The sequence below is a fragment of the Chiloscyllium punctatum genome, chromosome 7 (assembly GCF_047496795.1).
Source record: "Chiloscyllium punctatum isolate Juve2018m chromosome 7, sChiPun1.3, whole genome shotgun sequence".
Taxonomy (NCBI): domain Eukaryota; kingdom Metazoa; phylum Chordata; class Chondrichthyes; order Orectolobiformes; family Hemiscylliidae; genus Chiloscyllium; species Chiloscyllium punctatum.
The window spans coordinates 115,964,573-115,985,047 of record NC_092745.1 but is presented as its reverse complement, the minus strand read 5'-3'; the positions used below and the strand labels follow the sequence as shown (position 1 = coordinate 115,985,047).

Genomic DNA, 20,475 nt, shown 5'->3' with positions numbered 1-20,475 from the left:
CTTTTAATTTCAGTTATTGCGTTAACCATGTTTTAGACAAGTTATAGCAACATAGAAGTAGGGTGATTTTGAGATGCCAGTGTTGGACTGGGGTATACAAAGTTAAAAATTACACAACACCAGGTTATAGTCCAACAGGTTTAATGAGAAGCACACTAGCTTTCGGAGCAGCGCTCTGAAACACAACCACCTGATGAAGGAGCGGCGCTCTGAACGCTAGTGTGCTTTCAATTAAACCCGTTGGACTATAACCTAGAAGTAGGGTAATAGCAGGTTGCTCATGTTGCTTTTGGGGTGAGTCAGATGATACATGAACACAGAAGGAAACAATGCTCACTCTAGATATTTGTAAAAGACTCAACATACAGATATATACAGTAGCTCAGATGGAAAATTTGGCTGTTTGTATTTCAGATCTTAGGCATTCTATTTTTAGTATTTTCTAGTCTCTGCAGTATTTTGCTTCATTTCTACAATTGTTATAATTTCACATGGAAGCAAAGTTTGATGGAAAATCCCAATGACTAGAAATGCATATATAAATATGAATTTTAATGTGGTCAAGGGAGTTGCCTTTTATGTGCTTTACCTACTCTCTTCATCCAGGTTTGCTTATGGGCACTGATAAATGAATCTATTGGGAACATGCCAATTATTTCTCACCCGTGTTACCAATGCTGACCGCTGTGTTAATTATTTTGTGATATATATTCCAGATGTCTTTGGATGAATAGAAAAAAAAGGTACAGATGTTATGAGAGACGTTATTAGAAAGAAACTTTCCAGAAAACAGTTGGTGAAATTGTTTCCCCTTCTTATTCTGTAATAGGCAAATTTATACAGCAGATCGAAAAGTAGACCATCTTGAAGAAGAACTGCTCTTGAACAAAGAGCCCAATCAAGGAGGATTGAAGACTGAAGAAACTTGCTCTCTCAATAGTGTTTTTCATAATTTGGGCATGAGCAGTGGTGATAGATATCTGCCATTTAATAATTTTCCTCCTGATAATCAGACCTTGGAAATGAATGAAGAGATGTTGACCTCAAGCCTGTTGGAAGATGATATGCCTGAAGCAATGTTTGATATGCCTGAGGAAACCGAAGCAGCGGATGAGGTTCTATCCAGTGGTAGGTAACAGCCAAAGTAATAACTTTTCCATTTCGTTTTCAGTTATGCTTCATTCTAACCTTGGCCATTTCCTAACTTTTCTTGAATGCCTGAAATTGCACGAGTCTTGGCTTTTGCTTTCCATTTATAACTAAAATTGTCTATGAACAGGTATTCCTTCATGAAGGGCCAATATTTTTAAATTTTAAAAGTAGTGGAAAATTGTCATAACCAGTGGATGCCTTTTATGAAATGCTGCCAAGCTTTTGTTTTTGGAACTGCTGAGGGTTGTCATGTTGAGGTGGTGGAGCAAGCAAGAAGGGCTGAATTGTCTGCTTCTGCTCCTAGTTCTTCTGTTCCTTCATTGACGGTCACTCCTCTATATCTGCGATAGCTCTTCCTGAGAGCTCCAATTTGTGAGTGGCGGAGCTCGTTTGAAAATAGGTTAAACTGCTGAAATGCGAGGTTTGGCTGTAAATGTTCAATTATGTTGCAACTTATTTTTTGGTGTGGCTAGACAATTTTGCAAGTTGTGATCTTCAGGATACAGAGAATTTAGTGGAAATGTTTTCTTATTGGATGGCAGAGGACACTCTCTCAGACCTTGAGACCTATTCCTGTATGCTCTCAAATTGACTTCAGGCTGCCAAGTGAAAATAGAATATCCGTCCTTGCTCGTCAATCCTACAGGGCAGTATGATCTGAATGGAACTTGCATTATGTAGTGATGTTATTGGTGGTTAGTGGCACAAACCACAACTAGGAAAAAGGCTTTCTAATCTAACCTCAATTGAAAGTTTAATATGGTCTCAGCTGTTTTGTTGCGTGGGTTATACTGTTTACTGGGACATTTGTTATATGGGCTGCAGCAACCAATTTGAAACCAAGCTCGCAAAAAGAAAAGCAACCTATGTTTTTAATGCTTTAACTCTTTAACATCTGTTGATATCTTTTCTCGAACAGATGATTCTGCACCAGAGCCAGCATCTATACTGGGTGCTGATCTCTTATCCCTATATCGGAAAGGATGTTGTCCTGACATAACCCTTCATGTTGAGAACAGAACTTTTCACGCACACAGGTATTGTACAATTAATTATGCCAGCATATTTGCTATCAAACAGGCATGAAGTGTTTGTGTTATTTTCTTACCAATATATTGATAGAGGTAATTGAACCTAAATGTCAAAGTCTTTCTTTATTGTGTGTGTACATACACGCATATTGCAACATTGTACACAAAGAAATTGATCTTGCTACATGAAATATTACCATGGTTTTGTTCATCTATCTCATTAGCATTCAAATTTTATAGACTACTGTAGATGACTGAAAATTCTACTTTTCAGCATTTCGGAATTCGTTTGAGAAAACAAAGTCTTTTTATGGGAAGAGGCATGTCCTTTTTGCTTCTCGCTGCCTTTTCCAATTATGATCCAGGTATTAACTTTTTTTGTTAGTGATATGGTGTAACAGTTTTGAGATTCCAGAAGTGTTGGTTCATCTTGTGTTTTTTATTGCTTCACTAAGAAGTCACCAAATTGTATATTTTCTGCTTCTATCAGTTGAGTCCAGTCAGGTTGATGTGCTATTTTTAATTTTTGGTAAAAAAAAATGTATGAAATAGTTACAAAAACTTGTTAAAATTAACAAATGTTGCAGAGTTTGGATTGTTAATGTGTTCTGTTCCAGGGCAATCCTCTGTGCTCGCTCCAGTTACTTTGCAGCAATGTTGAGTGGAAATTGGGCAGAAAGCTTTCAGAAATCGATCACTCTTGCTGGGTAAGTATGATTACAAGGGGGTAGTGGGAAGGGAGTAATGATTTACCAGGGAACATTTTTGACACCTGTGCACAGTCCCGGTGATGCACATGCAAAAAATAGTTGAAACAAAATTTTGTTAAACGTGAGGAAACTATTTGGTTTTTATCTGTGGATAAAAGAAAATGGGAAATGAGTGGAGCACTGCTTTTGAATATGTTCTACTGTGCAACAGAAATAGCAACAAATTCAGGAGGTCAATGAGTTCTTGAAAAATGATTTTTATATTTTCCATATGTTTTAGTATTGCTGTGCAAAGACGATTAAGGTGAATGAAATGAAAATCTGCAAGCTTACCAATGTTTCACAATTTTCTATGAAATACTTTAAGTTTGTTATTCTGTTGCCACAGTGTGTAACCTAAGAGAGAATTAAGGTAATTAATATTGGCAGAGGAAACCCTACAAGGGAACCTTAATTATCCAGCATTCGATTATCTGAATTTCGGATTATCCAGCAAGATTGCATGGTCCTGACGCTTGGCTAAACGGTGTTATCCTGTGTTCAATTATCCAAAAAAAAATACTCTCCACCCATGTTAGGATAATCAAGGTTCCTCTGTGTTTGAGAAGCTAAAATCTGATCAAACTCTAGGATCTAATGTTCTAACAAGATCTGTTTAGAGACAATGGTTGCCTTCACTCTGCCTTTCCAAAATTCCCTAGATTCTGAAATAGTCCTGGTTTAAAAATAAATAGAACACTGCTATTTGAGAAAGGCAAGAGGGAGATACTTGGGCACTACAGTTAGTCTGTCATCTGGAAGGCACCAGAATCTCTCTTTAGGGAAGCCTGATAACTGTTTTTATGAAAGGTGAATCATGTTTGACAATTTTAAAAATATTTTTTGGGAATGTAATTAGTGGGGTAGTTAAAGGGGAACCAGTAAATAGAGTAATCCTGGATTTCCAAATAGCTTTTGATTAAAGTTCTATACAGAATTTTATTGGGTAAGATAAGGGCTTGTTGATTTGGAGGTGCTGTGTTAACATTAATGGAGAGTTGATTAATAGGCTGAAAGCAAGATAACGCAGGCATAAATGAGGTATTTTCAAGTTGACAGGTTCTGTCTCCGCAGTGCTGCAATGATCAGTTTTGTCCTTTAAGGAAAAGTCAGTGACCTGTTTAGGTTTTCTGATAATGCAAAGTAGATGGAATTGTAAGTTGAGTATGCAGGCTGCAATAGGATATAGTTGGATGAATGGGCAATAACATGGCAGATGGAGTATAACGTGAGCATGAGATTATTCTCTTTGGTAAATATGGAAAAATATTTTTTCAAGTGCGAATTTTCTAAATATCGATTATTCAGAGAGACTTTGGTGTACTTGGGAACAAGGAACACAAAGTGCACAAGTTTATCAACAAATTGAAATGCAAATTGTTTGCTGTCCATTATTGTAACTGGATTGCAGTACCAAAACAAAGAAGCCTTGCTACAATTATACAGGAATTGTTGAGACCACACCTTAGTGGAATACTGTGTGCATTTTTTGTTTCCATATTTAAGGATGGATATAATTATGTTGGAGGCCGTTCGTTGCAGGATTAGTCCCTGGGATGAGATGGTTGTCCAATGATAGACTGAATAAATATGACTGATTTTTGTTTGGAGCCTAGAAAAATAAGGTGGTCTCATTGAAATATACACTCCTTTTTGAAGGGGTTTGATATGCTAGATACAGCCTGTTTCTGCTGTCTGTAGAAGCTAGAACATGGGAGCACAGTGCAAAGATAAGGGAGTGATTTGTTTCAGACTAAATTTGAGGAAACATTGTGAATCTTTGAAATGCTATACTTCAGAAGATCATGAATGCTCAATCTTTAAATATATCGTGAAATTCCCCAAGAACTTATAAAGAGTTGATTAGATTAGATTACTTAGTGTGGAAACAGGCCATTTGGCCCAACAAGTCCCCACCAACCTGCCGAAGTGTAACCCATTCCCCTACATTTACCTAACACTACGGGCAATTTAGCATGGCCAATTCACCTAACCTGCACATTTTTGGACAGTGGGAGGAAACCAGAGCACCTGGAGGAAACCCACGGGACACTGGGAGAATGTGCAAACTACACACAGTCGCCTGAGGCGGGAATTGAACCCGGGTCTCTGGCTCTGTGAGGCAGCAGTGCTAACCACTGTGCCACCATGCCGCCCACAATTTCACTTTAAAGAATTTTCCTGGAAACAAAAAAATCAACATCTGACCAAATGTTACCAGAACAAAATTTCAATATAAAGAAAGGGTATTTTCTCACTACCTGACACAACCGTATTTTTAAAAATTTGGTTTGCTGTGTGTTTTGCAGTATTTTCTAGCTTGCGTTGGTTAGAGTTCACGTCCTTTTATATTTCTATTCTTTCTTTTCTTTCTTGACTAGCATAAATAACTAACATTTTAGATCTGTAGTTAAAGATCAACAAGAAGATCCAAATGCATGCTGTCTATGGTCTACGCAAAGAGGATTTTAAATAATCTGTTTGCTTTGCATACTCCGAATCCATAAATGATTTCATTCCCTTTTGTCACATTTTCTAGCTGATGTTATTCAATTTATTGAAAAACGTTCCAGAAATATGCACGTATTATCTGGTTAATTGTGTAATCTAGGATATAGTTCTGAAGTGATTATTATGTAAATAAATTCATTGGCACATTGCGAACAACATCTCAGCATTTCTCTTTTGAGGAAAAATAAATCGCAGAAGAAGCTTACATTTATTTGAAGGAATTTTCGGAATGTGCTTTGGTTCCTAAATCATTTATCCATGCAATCTAAATTTCAGCTTTCAAGTAAAACACGAAACTCTGGATGCTGTAGATCTGAAACAAAAAGAGAAATTTTCGAAAAGGCTTACGTTCTGGTGAAGAGCCACTGGATTCAAAACATTAACTCTGTTTACTCCCTACAGATGCTGCCAGACCTGCTGGGTTTCTCCAGCAATTTGTTTTATTTTCAGCTTCAAAGTGTTGTCTTTAGGCAAAAGTTGAAGTAGGAAACAGCATATTAAATGGAGCTTTAGCAACTGATAATTAACACCAGTTATGGCATTAGTTATGTTTCATACATAGTAAGAAATAAAGGAATCTTTCTTTTCTTGACACAAACTCAGTTTGGGCTTTTTATATGATTATGATTGTTTTGTTTACCCAGTATATTTGGGACAAGAGAAAGGAGGTGATGATGGAGCAGTACATGACATTAATTAGACCACAGCTGGGATACTGTGTGCAGTGGTGGATGCTGCATTGTAGAATGGATGTGATTGCATGAGAGAAAGTGTAGAAGGGGCTTTTCAGGATGTTGCCTGGGCAGTAAGCAATTCCACAATGAAGAGACCAGATTAGACTGGCATTGTTTCCCTGAGAGCAGAGAGAGCTGAGGTGTACAGAGTTGTGAGGGGCATAGACAGGATAGATAGGGAGAAATGCTCCACTTTAGTAGAGGGGTCAATAACCAGGGTGCACACCTTTAAGGTAAGGAGCAGGAGTTTAGAGAGACTTCAGGAAATACTTTTTTTTTACCCATAAGGTTTGGGTATCAGGAACTCACTAAAAGAGACTCAAAGATATTTAAGGACTATTTAAGTAGATGCTTGAAATATCATAATGTGCTAGGCTACAGGCCAAATGCTGAAAAATGGAATTAGGATAAATAGATGTTTGACTGACACAGACACAATGGGCTGAAGGCCCTCTTTCTGTACTATAAAATCCTGACTCTGATGTAAGTTGAAGTTCTATGGGCATGCAACATGGAATATCGCAGAGGGCATTTGGCCTGTCACAACTATAATGGTCCATGCAAGAGTAATCCACCTTCATTGCCATTTCCTTCATTGTCCTGCAAATTGTTTCCACTTCAAATATAAACCCAGTCCCATCTTGAAAGCCAAGCCTCAACCTGCCTCCACACCTATAGGTAGTCAATTCCAGAGTCTGATCACCAACTGTGTAAAATGTTTTATTTCGCTTATCACTGTTGCTTCTCTTGGTAATCACTGAACATCTTAGCAAGTTTGGGTGGCATTATTATTGGGCAATATCTTCCAACAATGGGATTCTAATCTTGACTGTCATTGGGACAGTGCAATGAATACGTAGTTAGTGAAGCAAAGCTTTGAGCCATTCCTGAGCATGCCAAAGGCCACCTGAGGGCAACATTAGATAGAATCTAGGTTGTCTACCTGGGATTGTCTCCAAAGATAATGTGTAGGAGTTTTTTGCAAGTTGCAGTTGTTTGTGAATAGTCTTCCCTCTTGCAGTGTTTTCCATGTGATTCATTAAAAATGTTCTATTTTAATTACAGCGTGAGCCATGTGGAGATGGAAATAATGATGAACTTTTTATATGGAGCTATTTTAGACTTGCCCAAAGAAGTTCTTCCACGGTAAGATTATTTCTGGTTTCAACTTGAGTATTACCTGAGGAAATGGTGTTTGTCTATCTAATAATATTTAATGATAATATGTATTTTAGGAAATATAAAATATTTTAGGATTTTACTGTGAAACATTTATTAAATCTTTCTCCACAGGTCTGCAGGGATTTCTGCCCCGTGTTCCAGTTTCACCCCTCCATGTGCAGCCCAGGTGGTTGATGACGCTAAATTGCGCATAGTGTTCAGGGGTGTGTAGGTTAGGTATGTTAGTCATGGCACATGCAGGGTTGCAGGGAAAGGGTATGGGATGGGTCTGGGTGGGATGCTCTTCGGAGGGTCGGTGTGGACTCACTGGGCCGAATGACCTGTTTCCACACTAGGGATTTTATTATAAATGTCTATAGTACAATTACCTCTGTCTCTTTTAGTGGAGAATAATGCTGGCTTTGGGAGAAAGCTGGGAACTTACTGCTTCTTTAAAATACAGAATCAAGATGTAATGAAGAGAACCCCAAATGGAGTTATTGCTTGCTGGGGAGATGTTTGATGGCCCAAATGGCCTTGCTCACCTTTCCTTACCAGTTTGCTCAGCAGGCCTATCTTGTTTTTGTTTGGTTTTTATTTGGTTGGTTTATTAATTCATGGGATGTGAGCACCATTGACTAGGCTAACATTTATTGCCCATTCCTAGTTGCCCTTAAGGTGGTGGAGAGTTTCTTTCTTGAACTGTTGTCCATTTGTTGTAGGTGGACCCAGAGTGCTGTTGGGCAGGGAGTTCAGTATTTTGACTCAGTGATGTATTTCCAGGACACTTACCACCCTGACTTGGAGGGGAACTTGAAGCTGGTGGTGTTCCCATGTATCTGCTGCCGTTGTCCTTCGAGATGGTAGTGGTTGTGCTTTGGAAGATGTTGCTCTAAGGAGCTTTGGCAAATTAATGTAGTGTGTCTTGTAGTGGTTTACATTGCTGCTACTGCTGCTGCTGCTACTGAGCATCGGTGCTGGAGGGAGTGAATGTCTATGAATGTTGTGCCAGTCAAGTGGGCTGTTTTGCCCTGGATGAAGTTTCTTGAATGTTGGAGCTGCACCCAACCAGGCAAGTTGTGAGTTTTCCATCACACTCCTGACTTGTATCTTTTGTAGGTGGTCCAGCTTTGGGGAGTTGGGAGGTGAGTTACTTGCTGCAGTATATCTCTAGCCTCTGACCTGCCCTTTTAGCCACTGTATTTATATGGCTACTTCAATTGAGTTTTTGGTAACCCTAAGGTGTTATTGGGGGATTCAGTGATGGCTATATCATTGAATGTCAAGCGATGAAGTTTAGATTCTCTCTCGTTGGAAATGGTCATTTTCTGGCACTTGTATGTCATTAAATCATTTTAAGGACTAAACGGTAACTAGGGAGAAAATAGGGCCCTCAAAGATCAGCAAGGCAACCTTTGTGTGGAGCCACAGAAGATGGGTGAGATACTCAACAAGTATTTTGCATCAGTATTTCCTGTGAAGAAGGGTGTGGAAGATATAGAATATAGGGAAATAGATCGTGACAACTTGAAAAACGTCCATATTACAGAGGAGGAAGTGCTGGATGTCTTGAAACACACAAAAGTGGATAAATCCCCATGACCTGATCAAGTGTACCTGAGAACTCTGTGGGGAGCTAGGGAAGTGATTCCTGGGCCTCTTACTGAGATTTGTATCATCGATAGTCACAGGTGAAGTGCCGGAAGACTGGAGGTTGGCTAACGTGGTGCCACTGTTTAAGAAGGTTAGTAAGGTCAAGCCAGGGAACTATAGACCAGTGAACCTGACGTCTGTGGTGAGCAGGCTGTTGGAGGGAATCCAGAGGGACAGGATTTACATGTATTTTGAAAGGCAAGGACTAATTAGGGATAGTCAGCTTAGCTTTGTGTGTGGGAAATCATGCCTGACAAACTTGATTGAGTTTTTTGAAGAAGTAACAAAGAGATTGAGGGCAGAGCAGTAGACGTGATCTATATGGACTTCAGTAAGGCAAGGTTCCCCATGGGAGACTGGTTAGCAAGGTTAGATCTCATGGAACACAGAACTAGCCATTTGGATACAGAACTGTCTCAAAGGTAGAAGCCAGGTGGTGGTGGTGGAGAGTTGTTTTTCAGACTGGTGACCTGTGACCAGTGGATCAGTGACACAAGGATCGGTGCTGGATCCACTACTTCTGATCATTTATATAAATGGTTTGGATGTGAGCATAAGAGGTATAGTTAGTAAGTTTGCAGATGACACCAAAATTGGAGGTGTAATGGAAAGTGAAGAAGGGTACCTCCTGATTACAACGGGATTTTGATCAGATGGCCCAATGAGCTGAGAAGTGGCAGATGGAGTGTAATTTAGATAAGTGCAAGATGCTGCATTTTGGGAAAGCAAATCTTAGCAGGACTTATACACCTGATGGTAAGGTCCTGGGGAATTTTGCTGAACAAAGAGACCTTGGAGTGCAGGTTCATAGCTCCTTGAAAGTGGAGTCGTAGGTAGATAGGATAGTGAAGAAGGTGTTGGTATACTTTCCTTTATTGGTCAGAGTATTGACTACAGGAGTTGGGAGGTCATGTTGCAGCTGTATAGGACATTGGTTAGGCCACTGTTGGAATATTGCATGCAATTCTGGTCTCCTTCCTATCTGAAAGATGTTGTGAAACTTGAAAGGGTTCAGAAAAGGTTTACAAGGATGTTGCCGGGGTTGGAGGATCTGAGCTTTAGGGAGAGGCTGATCAGGCTGGGGCTGTTTTACCTGGAGTGTCGGAGGCTGAGGGGTAACCTTAGAGGTTTACAAAATCATGAGCATGGATAAGATAAATAGACAAGGTCTTTTCCTTGGGGTTTGGGGGTGGTGGGGGGGTGAAGTCCAGAACTAGAGGGCATAGGTTTAAGGTGAGAGGGGAAGGATATGCAAGAGACCTAAAGGGCAACCTTTTCATGCAGAGGGTGGTGCATGTGTGGAATGGTCTGCCAGAGGAAGTGGTGGAGGGTAGTATAATTGTAACATTTAAAAGGTATCTGAATGGATATATGAATAGGAAGGGTTTGGACCAGGTGCTGGCAGGTGGAACTAGATTGGGTTGGGATATCTGGTTGGCATTGACAGGTTGGACTGAGGGGTCTGTTTTTGTGCTGTACATCTGACTCTCTAAATGGCACTCAGCACTTGACAGTCCAAGTCTGGATAAATGCACAGGTCTTGCTAAGTTTGGACATGGATAGCTTCAGTGCCCAAGGAGTCACAAATGGTGCTGAACATTGCACAAATAGTGCGAAGTGGGGAAGACTGAGGATGCGTTGACTGTTCTCCAGATGCTCAGACCACTGGCCATTTCTGTTAGTGTACCTGTTCCAATGAACAACTGGCGGACTTCAGAACCAGAATTGGGGTCTTACTGAAGTGCATATTCCAAACTCAATTGGTAGATACCAGGAACTTGAGTCTGTTTATTTGCCAAGATATTTAAATCAAAAGTTAACTAATTGCTGATGTGGCATACAAATAATTGATTTATAAAAACATATTGTGAAACGGAATTGAAGTTTGTGGTTTTGTTTCAAAAGTTTTATTTTGGTATTTTTGGCAAAAATGCTTTTGTTTAGAAAAAGTTTGGGGGGTGGTGAGAAAAGCTGAAAATGACTCCATCTTGAGGTCATTGTGTAAGAAGTTGGTATTTTTTGAGCTGCGGGCAACGATCTTTTAGATTTTTGACTGTTCGACAAGAAGTTAAAAGAACAAAATGATCGTGCCTTGACGTTCAGTTGCAATAGGTAAGTTTTTGTATCAGAAGTCTGAACCTCTCTTAGAGTTGTAGTATGAACTTTGCCATTGTTAGAATTCACATGACTCTGGGTTATAGTCCAACAGGTTTATTTGAAATCGCAAGCTTTCGGAGTGCTGCTCCTTCGTCAGGTTCGTCGTCATTGGTAGGGCATGAATGGATTACAGCGGAGCAGCTGTCTGTTTTATACTCTGCTTGATCATCTCCTGCCATGACTGAGAAAAATAAGGTTGAGTCATCTATTTTGTGCTATTGCCTCCTGAAAACCCATGATCCCATTGGATGTCATCGGAGAAGGAGGGGAATAAAAAGAAGCTGACAAAAGAGATTACTGATCGTGAGGGGGAGAGAAGTAAATGCTGAATGGGTGATAACAACAGGAAGTATGAATAGTTGACAATGTGTCAATTAAGCTGGGAACAAGTCATAGAGCAGGGTGTGGAGATGGATAACAAACATGGGGGAAGATATTAGGGGCTGTGAGGCATTTAAGTGGAAGATGAGGTGGTGTTCTTGCAGTTTGCATTGAGGATTGCAGATGCTGGAGATCAGAGTCAACAGTGGGGTGCTGGAAAAGCACAGGTCAGACAGCATCCGAGGAGCAGGAGGATCGACGTTTCGGCCATAAGCACTTCAAGAATCTGATGAAGGGCTTCTGCCTGAAACGTATGCTGCCCAATCTGCTGTGCTTTTCCAGCAACACACACTCAAGTTGTTTCCTGGCCAACGTGTCTGTCTCTCATTTGTGGCAGTGCTCCAGTGAGTCTTGGCACAATCTGGAAGAACAGCATCTTATTTTTCACTGGAAAATTCTGCAGTCTTGAGGATTCTATCAAGTTCAATAATTTTATGGCTAAATGCCACCTTCCATGTCCTCTAGTCTTGTCATAACATGGGCCACTTTCAGCAGGGAAAAAAAATGTGCTTGCTTCTAGACCCCATTCACAATTCTCCTTTCTCCCTGGCTTACCATATTCCATCCCTTTGTCTGCCCAACTTTTGTTCTTTCTCTCTGGACTCTGCCTCGATCTATCATTTTACATCCCACCTCCGGCCCAATCCTTGTGTTTATTATACCACCTATTCCTAGCTACTGTCTAGTTCTGAAGAAGGCTCACTGGCCCTGTATCATTAATTCTGCTTTCTTTGCAGAGATTCTGCCAGACCTGTTGAGTTTCTCCAAAAAATTCTGTTCTTGCTATTGATAGTTAAGTCTAGAACCAAGTAGTTTCCCTCTGGTTAAGTCTTGCCTTGAGAACTGACTTAGCAAATCACTCACTTTTTGTTTAGTTGACATGGATGCAGTGCATGTACATGTTTTGTCTGTAGTGTAATATAATGTATATCTTCCGTGCTACACTGAGAGCCCAAACAATAGTAATCCTAAATTGGTTGCTTGCATAATACTTTGCATACTTGAGATTATCTGGCAAATGTTGTTCCACTATTGGACACTGCATTACAGATATTGGTTTGCTCGTTAATTGGTATTCTTGTAAACTTACCTGCAATAGGAAAAGTTTAGCAACAAAATATGCCTTTATTTAACAGCTGTTTTGATAAATTTAGTCAGCATTTTCACGTGCAGGGAATATGTTTTAAGATTCTGTTCCATAGGACCTAAGTACAGTAACCGGCGCTTAAGGATTGTTCCCCTTAAAATTAGACAATAGACAATAGGTGCAGGAGTAGGCCATTCTGCCCTTCGAGCCTGCACCACCATTCAATATGATCAAGGAATGCAGCTACAGTGTTGTGGGGAATTACAATACATTGTGGCATCGGAGTATGAATAGGGGCTGAAAGAGGAAACTGTTTAGACTCAGCTTTGCAATTTAAGAAGAAATTTGCCTCCGATTTGAAATTTGTTTCGTTACATTTTTCTAATTCAAGTTAGATAAGACTTTTTTTGTAGTTATTATTTAGGTTTCCATTTTTGAGCAAGCTCAAACATTTTGTGTCCAGCAACTATAATGGTCTTACATTTCTGCTCTGCGCTGGATTTTGGTGCAGTTTGTTTGAAATCAGCAAAATAATCAGGGAAAAAAGAGGTTGTGGAATCTTGGGTGCAAAGTGAATTTCCATGATCTTTAGTTTTCAGAAAAGATGGTCCGGGACTTCCCTCGTAACTAGCTAAATCCCCAGATTGAATTGGGAAATTTCAGATGGCTGTACTCAAGTAAGCTAACAAATGGTTATAGAAGCATAGAAACATTCTACATAGGAGCATTAGTAGGCCATTTGACCCTTCTGAGACTGCTCCCCCATTCAAAGTGACCGTGACTGATCAGTGGTTCAACTTTTAATTTTTTTTTAAGTCATTGTGGGTCATTTCAAATCGGGATACCCACATGTAATGAACTAGACACTCTGCAGAAGGGTCTGTGGATTCAAAATGTTAAGGTTAAAATCTTCGAGGAGAAAGTGAGGACTGCAGATGCTGGAGATCAGAGTTGAAAATGTGTTGCTGGAAAAGCGCAGCAGGTCAGGCAGCATCCAAGGAGCAGGAGAATCGACGTTTCGGGCATCAGCCCTTCTTCAGGAATGAGGAAAGTGTGTCCACCAATCCTCCCACTTCCTCCAAACCAAAGGAGTAGCCATGGGCCCCAGCTATGCCTGCCTCTTCGTAGGATATGTGGAACAGTCCATCTTCCGCAGCTACACTGGCCTCTCACACACACACACACACCCCCCCCCCCCCCCCACCCACCTTTTCCTCCGCTACATCGATGACTGTGTCGGCGCTGCCTCGTGCTCCCACGAGGAGGTTGAACAGTTCATCCACTTTACCAACACTTTCCACCCCGACCTCAAATTCACCTGGACAGTCTCAGACTCCTCCCTCCCCTTCCTAGACCTTTCCATTTCCATCTCGGGTGACCGAATCGACACGGACATTTACTATAAACCGACCGACTCCCACAGCTACCTAGACTACACCTCCTCCCACCCTGCCCCCTGTAAAAACGCCATCCCATATTCCCAATTCCTTCGTCTCCACCGCATCTGCTCTCAGGAGGACCAGTTCCAAAACCGTACCACCCAAGTGGCCTCCTTCTTCAAGGACTGCAATTTCCCCCCAGACGTAGTTGACGATGTTCTCCACCGCATCTCTTCCACTTCCCGCTCCTCCGCCCTTGAGCCCCGCCCTTCCAACTGCCACCAGGACAGAACCTCACTGGTCCTCACCTACCACCCCACCAACCTCCATGTCCAGCGTATCATCCGCCGTCATTTCCGCCACCTCCAAACGGACCCCACCCTCCAGGGACATATTTCCCTCCCCTCCCCTCCCCTCCCCTATCAGTGTTCCAAAAAGACCACTCCCTCCGTGACTCCCTCGTGGGGTCCACACCCCCCACCAGCCAACCTCCATTCCCAGCACCTTCCCCTGCAACCGCAAGAAATGCAAAACTTGCACCCACACCTCCCCCCTTACTTACCTCCAAGGCCCCAAGGGACACTTCCATATCCACCACAAATTCACCTGCACCTCCACACACATCTATTGCATCCGCTGCACCCGATGTGGCCTCCGCTATATTGGGGAGACAGGCCGCCTACTTGCGGAACGTTTCAGAGAACACCTCTGGGACACCCGGACCAACCAACCCAACCACCCCGTAGCTCAACACTTCAACTCCCCCTCCCACTCCACCAAGGACATGCAGGTCCTTGGACTCCTCCATCGCCAGACCATGGCAACACGACGGTTGGAGGAAGAGCGCCTCATCTTCCGCCTCGGAACCCTCCAACCACAAGGGATGAACTCAGATTTCTCCAGTTTCCTCATTTTCCACTCCCCCCCCCCCCCCCCCCCACCTTGTCTCAGTCAAATCCCTCGAACTCAGTACCGCCTTCCTAACTTGCAATCTTCTTCCTGACCTCTCTGCCCCCACCCCACTCTGGCCTATCACCCTCACCTTGACCTCCTTCCACCTATCGCATTCCCAACGTCCCTCCTCCCTACCTTTTATCTTAGCCTGCTGGACACACTTTCCTCATTCCTGAAGAAGGGCTCGTGCTCGAAACGTCGATTCTCCTGTTCCTTGGATGCTGCCTGATCTGCGCTTTTCCAGCAATACATTTTCAATTCAAAATGTTAACTCCACTTTTCTCTCCACAGATGATGCCGAACCTGTTGAGTTTCTCCAGCAATTCCTGTTTTTAACTCTGATTAAAGCTTTATATTTGTGGCAAATGCATATTTGGCTGTTTTAATCAAGCAGTACCCTGTCACCACCCTTATTACATCAGAATAACTTGAAAGCAGAAGTCTTAACACAATGCTGTTTAACACACTGCTCTGTTGCATTTGCCCTTATTGCAGATATTGCTTATTGTAATGCAGGTAGTTTTCCTATAATGCGGTAGATGCATTTGCGTGAGACAGCATTATAGAAATTTGCTCAATACAGCATTCCCCCCCCCCCCCCACGTACCCACAGGGGATATGTTCCAACACCAACCGTGGATAGTAGCAAACACATTCATTTAAATGGGAAACCTACCTCCCTGGTAGTCCCTTGGTCCCTGGTTCTGGAATGTTCCATGTAATATGTTCATGCTGTGGTAAACAGTGGGTAACTGTAACTGGACCCACTGATATGGAGGTAGCCTTGTGAAAATAATGGGGTCTATGGGGAAAACCGGGTTAAGGGTGAACTACCAAAAATATCAGTAAAAATTGAAACAAACCTCATTAGTCTAACACAAATGATACAGTCTAAGTAAATCTTTAAACATATTTTAATGAAATAATGCAGTAAATTTAACACTTTAACACTAAAATCACTGACTACAGTACTGTACCTTTCATGAAGCTCTTTACCAGAAAGTGCACAAACTGACTGACCCAGGTGATGCTGACGCAGAAGTCCTGTTCCCCTCGATTCTACCCCAGTTTGAACTAAAGTTCTTTCTAAACATGGACTACAGTTTCCCAGTTTCAAGGCTTGCAGAGCTGATTGCATTCCTATTTTAGCTGAACACACTAAATTTGCATTTTGCAGATAGAGGATACTGAGGCTGGATTTTGTGGTTCAGCTAGTTCTGAGGATGGAATTGTGTAACAGGGAACGGGAGTTCGCTTTATTTTAAAAAAAAACCCTGCAATTCACAAATCGCGTTACAGCCAAATCATGTTTAATAAACGTGCGTTATAGGAGAACTACTTATATGCAAATAAGTTTGAATAAAGGTTTGTATGGAAATTAAAACTTGTGAAAACTAGCACAATTTCACATGTGATTTTCATCCCAATTGCAATGATTGATTTACCCCAAAGTGGGGACTCTACCTCAAGTAATAAACCATTTCAAAATGTGCATCCAGTATTTGGGGGACATTGCTAAATCTGTTGACAAATATTTTACTTACCAGCATATTGAGGAGATGATTGATTGTTATGGGTCCATTGGTCACATACATGCTGCACCTACACTCTGATTTTGGAGATCATTAAGTAAAATATGAACATATGCAGTGCTGAAGAAACCCAAACACAAAATGAAAGCAAGATGACAAATGGAGTAAAACTCAATGGTAACTTGGCATTTTTTTTTCCTGCAGTTCAGTGCTTACGTTAGCAGATATGTACAACTTGGATGGGTTGAAGAAAGTAGTCCTACATGTTCTGAAGAAAGATTATTGCAAGTTTTTTCACAAGGTAACATGGTATTTTCTATCATGGTGATTGTGCAGCAGTCCATCAATGCACTTTTTACGCTGAAAGTAATCATTTATGTTTTCAGGTGTTAGTGCTGTTTTTCACATTTTGTTGCAAATTGGGTTTTCCACATTCATGCTGCTGTTCTGGTTAGGGAACATCTTCCATATTGGAATCGCAGATATGAAAGACTTTGTTTTGACGAGTTTTCACTGACTACATGTGTTTTGCAAGGCTTTGAATTTAAATATTTGGCAGTTGCACAGGCATTCTAACTTTGAGGTTGAGCTGCTTGAAGTTACAGACTGTGTGACATACCAATAATTCCATTTTTAAGATAAATGCGGCGCACCTTTTGCGACTTCAACTTCAAAATTTCCTATTTGATTGTAAGCTGTGTGGACTGTCTAAATTAGCTCCTGTTCTATTCCACTAAACCCTCACCATGATCAGTTTACAATTCCCCTCTCACTAATTGTCTCAGTAAAGCCTTTTCCTGTGTGCGCGCACTCCTAAGGATATACAGCTGTTGAAAGCCTTCCTTGGTCTTAATCCAAGTGCAATGCATACTGTTCTTCCCACTAGCTAGTCAGCCAGGCAGCAATATGCATTGAAATTTAGGATTAACTATTCTACCTGGTTTCATTTCAAACTTTAATGTTTTGTACAGGCAACAGTGGCATTCCTCAATTCCAGTGGGCTACTGCAAAATAAAATTCACTTTACTTTTTATTCCTGTTGATGCTAATTTTAGCTCCTTAGACTTCTGCTCGTCCTTTATTTTGTGGCACATCTCCTGTCTCTGCTGGGTTTTTTTTCCCCATCAAGATTTTGGTATTCTTGGAACTTGCCTTAATGAAATCTTCTGCAGTTAAATTGTTGCCACCATTGCTAGGTGGCTCAGTGATTAGCACTGCTGCCTTGCAGCACCAGAGACTCTAGTTCAAATCCACACTTGGGTGACCATCTGTGGGTTGCACACTCTACCCATTTCTTCATGTTTCCTCTCGGTGCTCCAGTTTCCTCCCACAGTCCAAAAATGTGCAGGTTAAGTGGATTGGCCATAGGAAATTGCCCATAGTGTCCAGGGATGTGCAGGCTAGGTGTATTAGCCATGGGAAATGCAGGGTTACAGGGATATGTAGTGGGATGGGTCTGAACGGGAATGCTCTTCAGAAGGTCAGTGTGGACTTGATGGGCTGAATGGCCTACTTCCATGATGTAGGGGCTACTAGAAACCATCAAGGAAAATGGGAAAAGGCATGAGCCATTCAGTTCTGAGTCTTTTGATTAAAACATGTATCGTTGATGACAACGATCGCACACCTGCCTTGTTGGTACAGTTGTTTTTGATTGTGTTCTGACTGTAAGTGTGAGTAACCTGTGTTTAATTGTGAGCCTGATGTGTGATTCTGCAGTAATTGTATTAAATAAGGGAATTCTTTATAAGCCACAGCATGTAACCACATTGACCTAAGCCTGAACTCTGGATTTATTTTTCAGTTGAAATTTTCAATTGAATTTATTCTTTTTGAGTCAGGACTGTGAATTTAATTTCTAAACGTGGAAGTTTCCAATTATAGGTTAGCAGGAGTAGGTATAAGATTGGTGTTAATGCGGCATAAATCTGACTGTTTGTTTGCATTGTTATTCTCTACTCACTGAGGAATTCGCAAAGGCAGACATCAACTCCATTCAAAATTCTTTCCAAAAACCATCCGACACTGATCAGATTGAATCAAGCAAAGCTTTGTTCTCATCTATAGGATGTGACTAGTGGTGTTGCCAGTGATCTTTTCTAGGACCTTGACTTTTCACTAGATTTATTAATGACTTGAATGGTTGGATGAATAGATGACAGTATATCCAAATTAACAGATTGTACCATTAGGAAGCACAGCCAAAACAAAAGGGTCTACAGATTGAATCAGTAGTGGACAGGACAGTGATAAATTGTGTTCACAGGAACTGTGAGTCATCCAGTTTGAATCCAAGCAAGGCAAGTTAGAATCCTTATTTTTAATGCCGAGAATGTGGTAACTGTAACACAACAAAGATTTGGATGGCTATATTCGCAACTAAAAGCTAATGGGTGCAGTCAAAGGTAATTACCATAACAAGTGGCCTTTATCTGAGGTTAGGTTGAGTAGACAGGTGGAGTTATGCTTCAGTTCTACAGGACTTTGTTCCAATGCTATTTGGAACAATTGCATTCAGTTTTCAGCACTGTTTCACAAAAGCATAAATTGGTCTTTAAGGTAAAGTCACCATGATCCCAGAGGATCACAGGACACTTTTTTTCTTTCTCTCAATAGAGAGCTGACAAGTGCTGGTTTAACCTGAGGTCGCCATGCCTCAGGCATGGGGTGAGGACTTTCATGGTAACCTCAGCCGGTGAAAGAATTGACCTGTGCTGTTGGCATCACTCTACATCGCAAACCAGCCATCCAGCCAACATACCCAATAGGTGTGTTGTACTTGGACTTCGAAGGGGTTCTTTTTCAGGATGGTGACCTGAACCTTGAGGTTCCATTGGGATTAGTGCAACTGTTTACAATCTGTATTAATGTTTTCAGATGAGATGAAAATAAGTTTAAAAAGTCACGCAACACCAAGTTATAGTCTAACAGGTTTATTTGAAAGTACAAGCTTTTGGAGCGCTGCTCCTTCATCAGGTTGCGCTCCGAAAGCTTATATTTCCAAATAAACCTGTTGGATATAACCTGGTGTTGTGATTTTTTTTAACTTTGTCCATCTCAGTCCAACACTGGCACTTCCACATCCTAAAAATGGGTGGCGAGGCAAGTTGCAAGAGGAATACAGTTTGGAGATGTTAATAAGTGGGCAAAAAGTTGGCAAATGGAGTATAATGCGTGACAATGTGGAGGAGTTAAATTTGGAAAAAGAACAAAAAAAGCAGATAATGAAGGAAAACTGCTGAAATCAGCAACACAAAAGAACTTTTAGAGTACTTGTGCACCAAACAACACAAAGCAAACAATTGTGGCAGGTAATCATGAACGCTAATGGAATGTTGGCCCTTATTTCAAGGGGATTAAAGTATAAATGGGGAAATATTACTGCAATCGTACAAGGTATTGGTGAGACCACTTTGGAATGCTGTGAGCAGTTTTGGTCCCATCATTTAAGGAAAAATATTCAATTGGAAGCAGGTCCGAGAAGGTTCATTAGGATGATCCTTGGTGTGGAAGGATTGCCTTATGAGGAAACTCTATGCTCATTGAAATCTAGAAGAATGAGGTGTGATCTCATTGAAACATACGGGGTTTTTAAGGAGCTTGATCAGGTAAATGTTGAGAGAATGTCTCCCTTAACTGGACAGATGAGGACTGGAGGACATGGTCTCTGAATAAAGTGTTGCCAATTTAACACTAGGATGAAGAGGAATTTCTACGAGGTAAAAACAATGATTGCAGATGCTGGAAACCAGATTCTGGATTAGTGGTGCTGGAAGAGCACAGCAGTTCAGGCAGCATCCAAGTAGCTTTGAAATCGACGTTTCGGGCAAAAGCCCTTCATCAGGAATAAAGGGAGTGAGCCTGATTCTTGTAGAGAGAGGAGGAAAACTTCTTCAAGGCAGGCATCCTTGCAAGAGGATTCGCAGTAGGGTTAAAATCAAGTTGTCTTTGAAACACCTTGTCACAGTCCTTGTGTATATTAAAGGCTAAATAA

The 20,475-nt window shown here is 41.2% G+C and overlaps 1 protein-coding gene across 4 annotated transcripts in view; it reads left to right on the top strand.

Annotated features, from left to right (window-relative positions):
* Positions 1-20,475, top strand: part of btbd8 (BTB domain containing 8) — a 106,159-nt gene that overhangs the window by 32,684 nt on the left and 53,000 nt on the right. For all 4 annotated transcript variants that reach the window (XM_072574692.1, XM_072574693.1, XM_072574694.1 and 1 more), the window contains 5 exons: positions 830-1,128; positions 2,072-2,189; positions 2,801-2,890; positions 7,243-7,323; positions 16,686-16,782. In XM_072574692.1, coding sequence (XP_072430793.1) covers positions 830-1,128; positions 2,072-2,189; positions 2,801-2,890; positions 7,243-7,323; positions 16,686-16,782 — 685 coding nt within the window. The remainder of the gene's footprint in view (positions 1-829; positions 1,129-2,071; positions 2,190-2,800; positions 2,891-7,242; positions 7,324-16,685; positions 16,783-20,475) is intronic.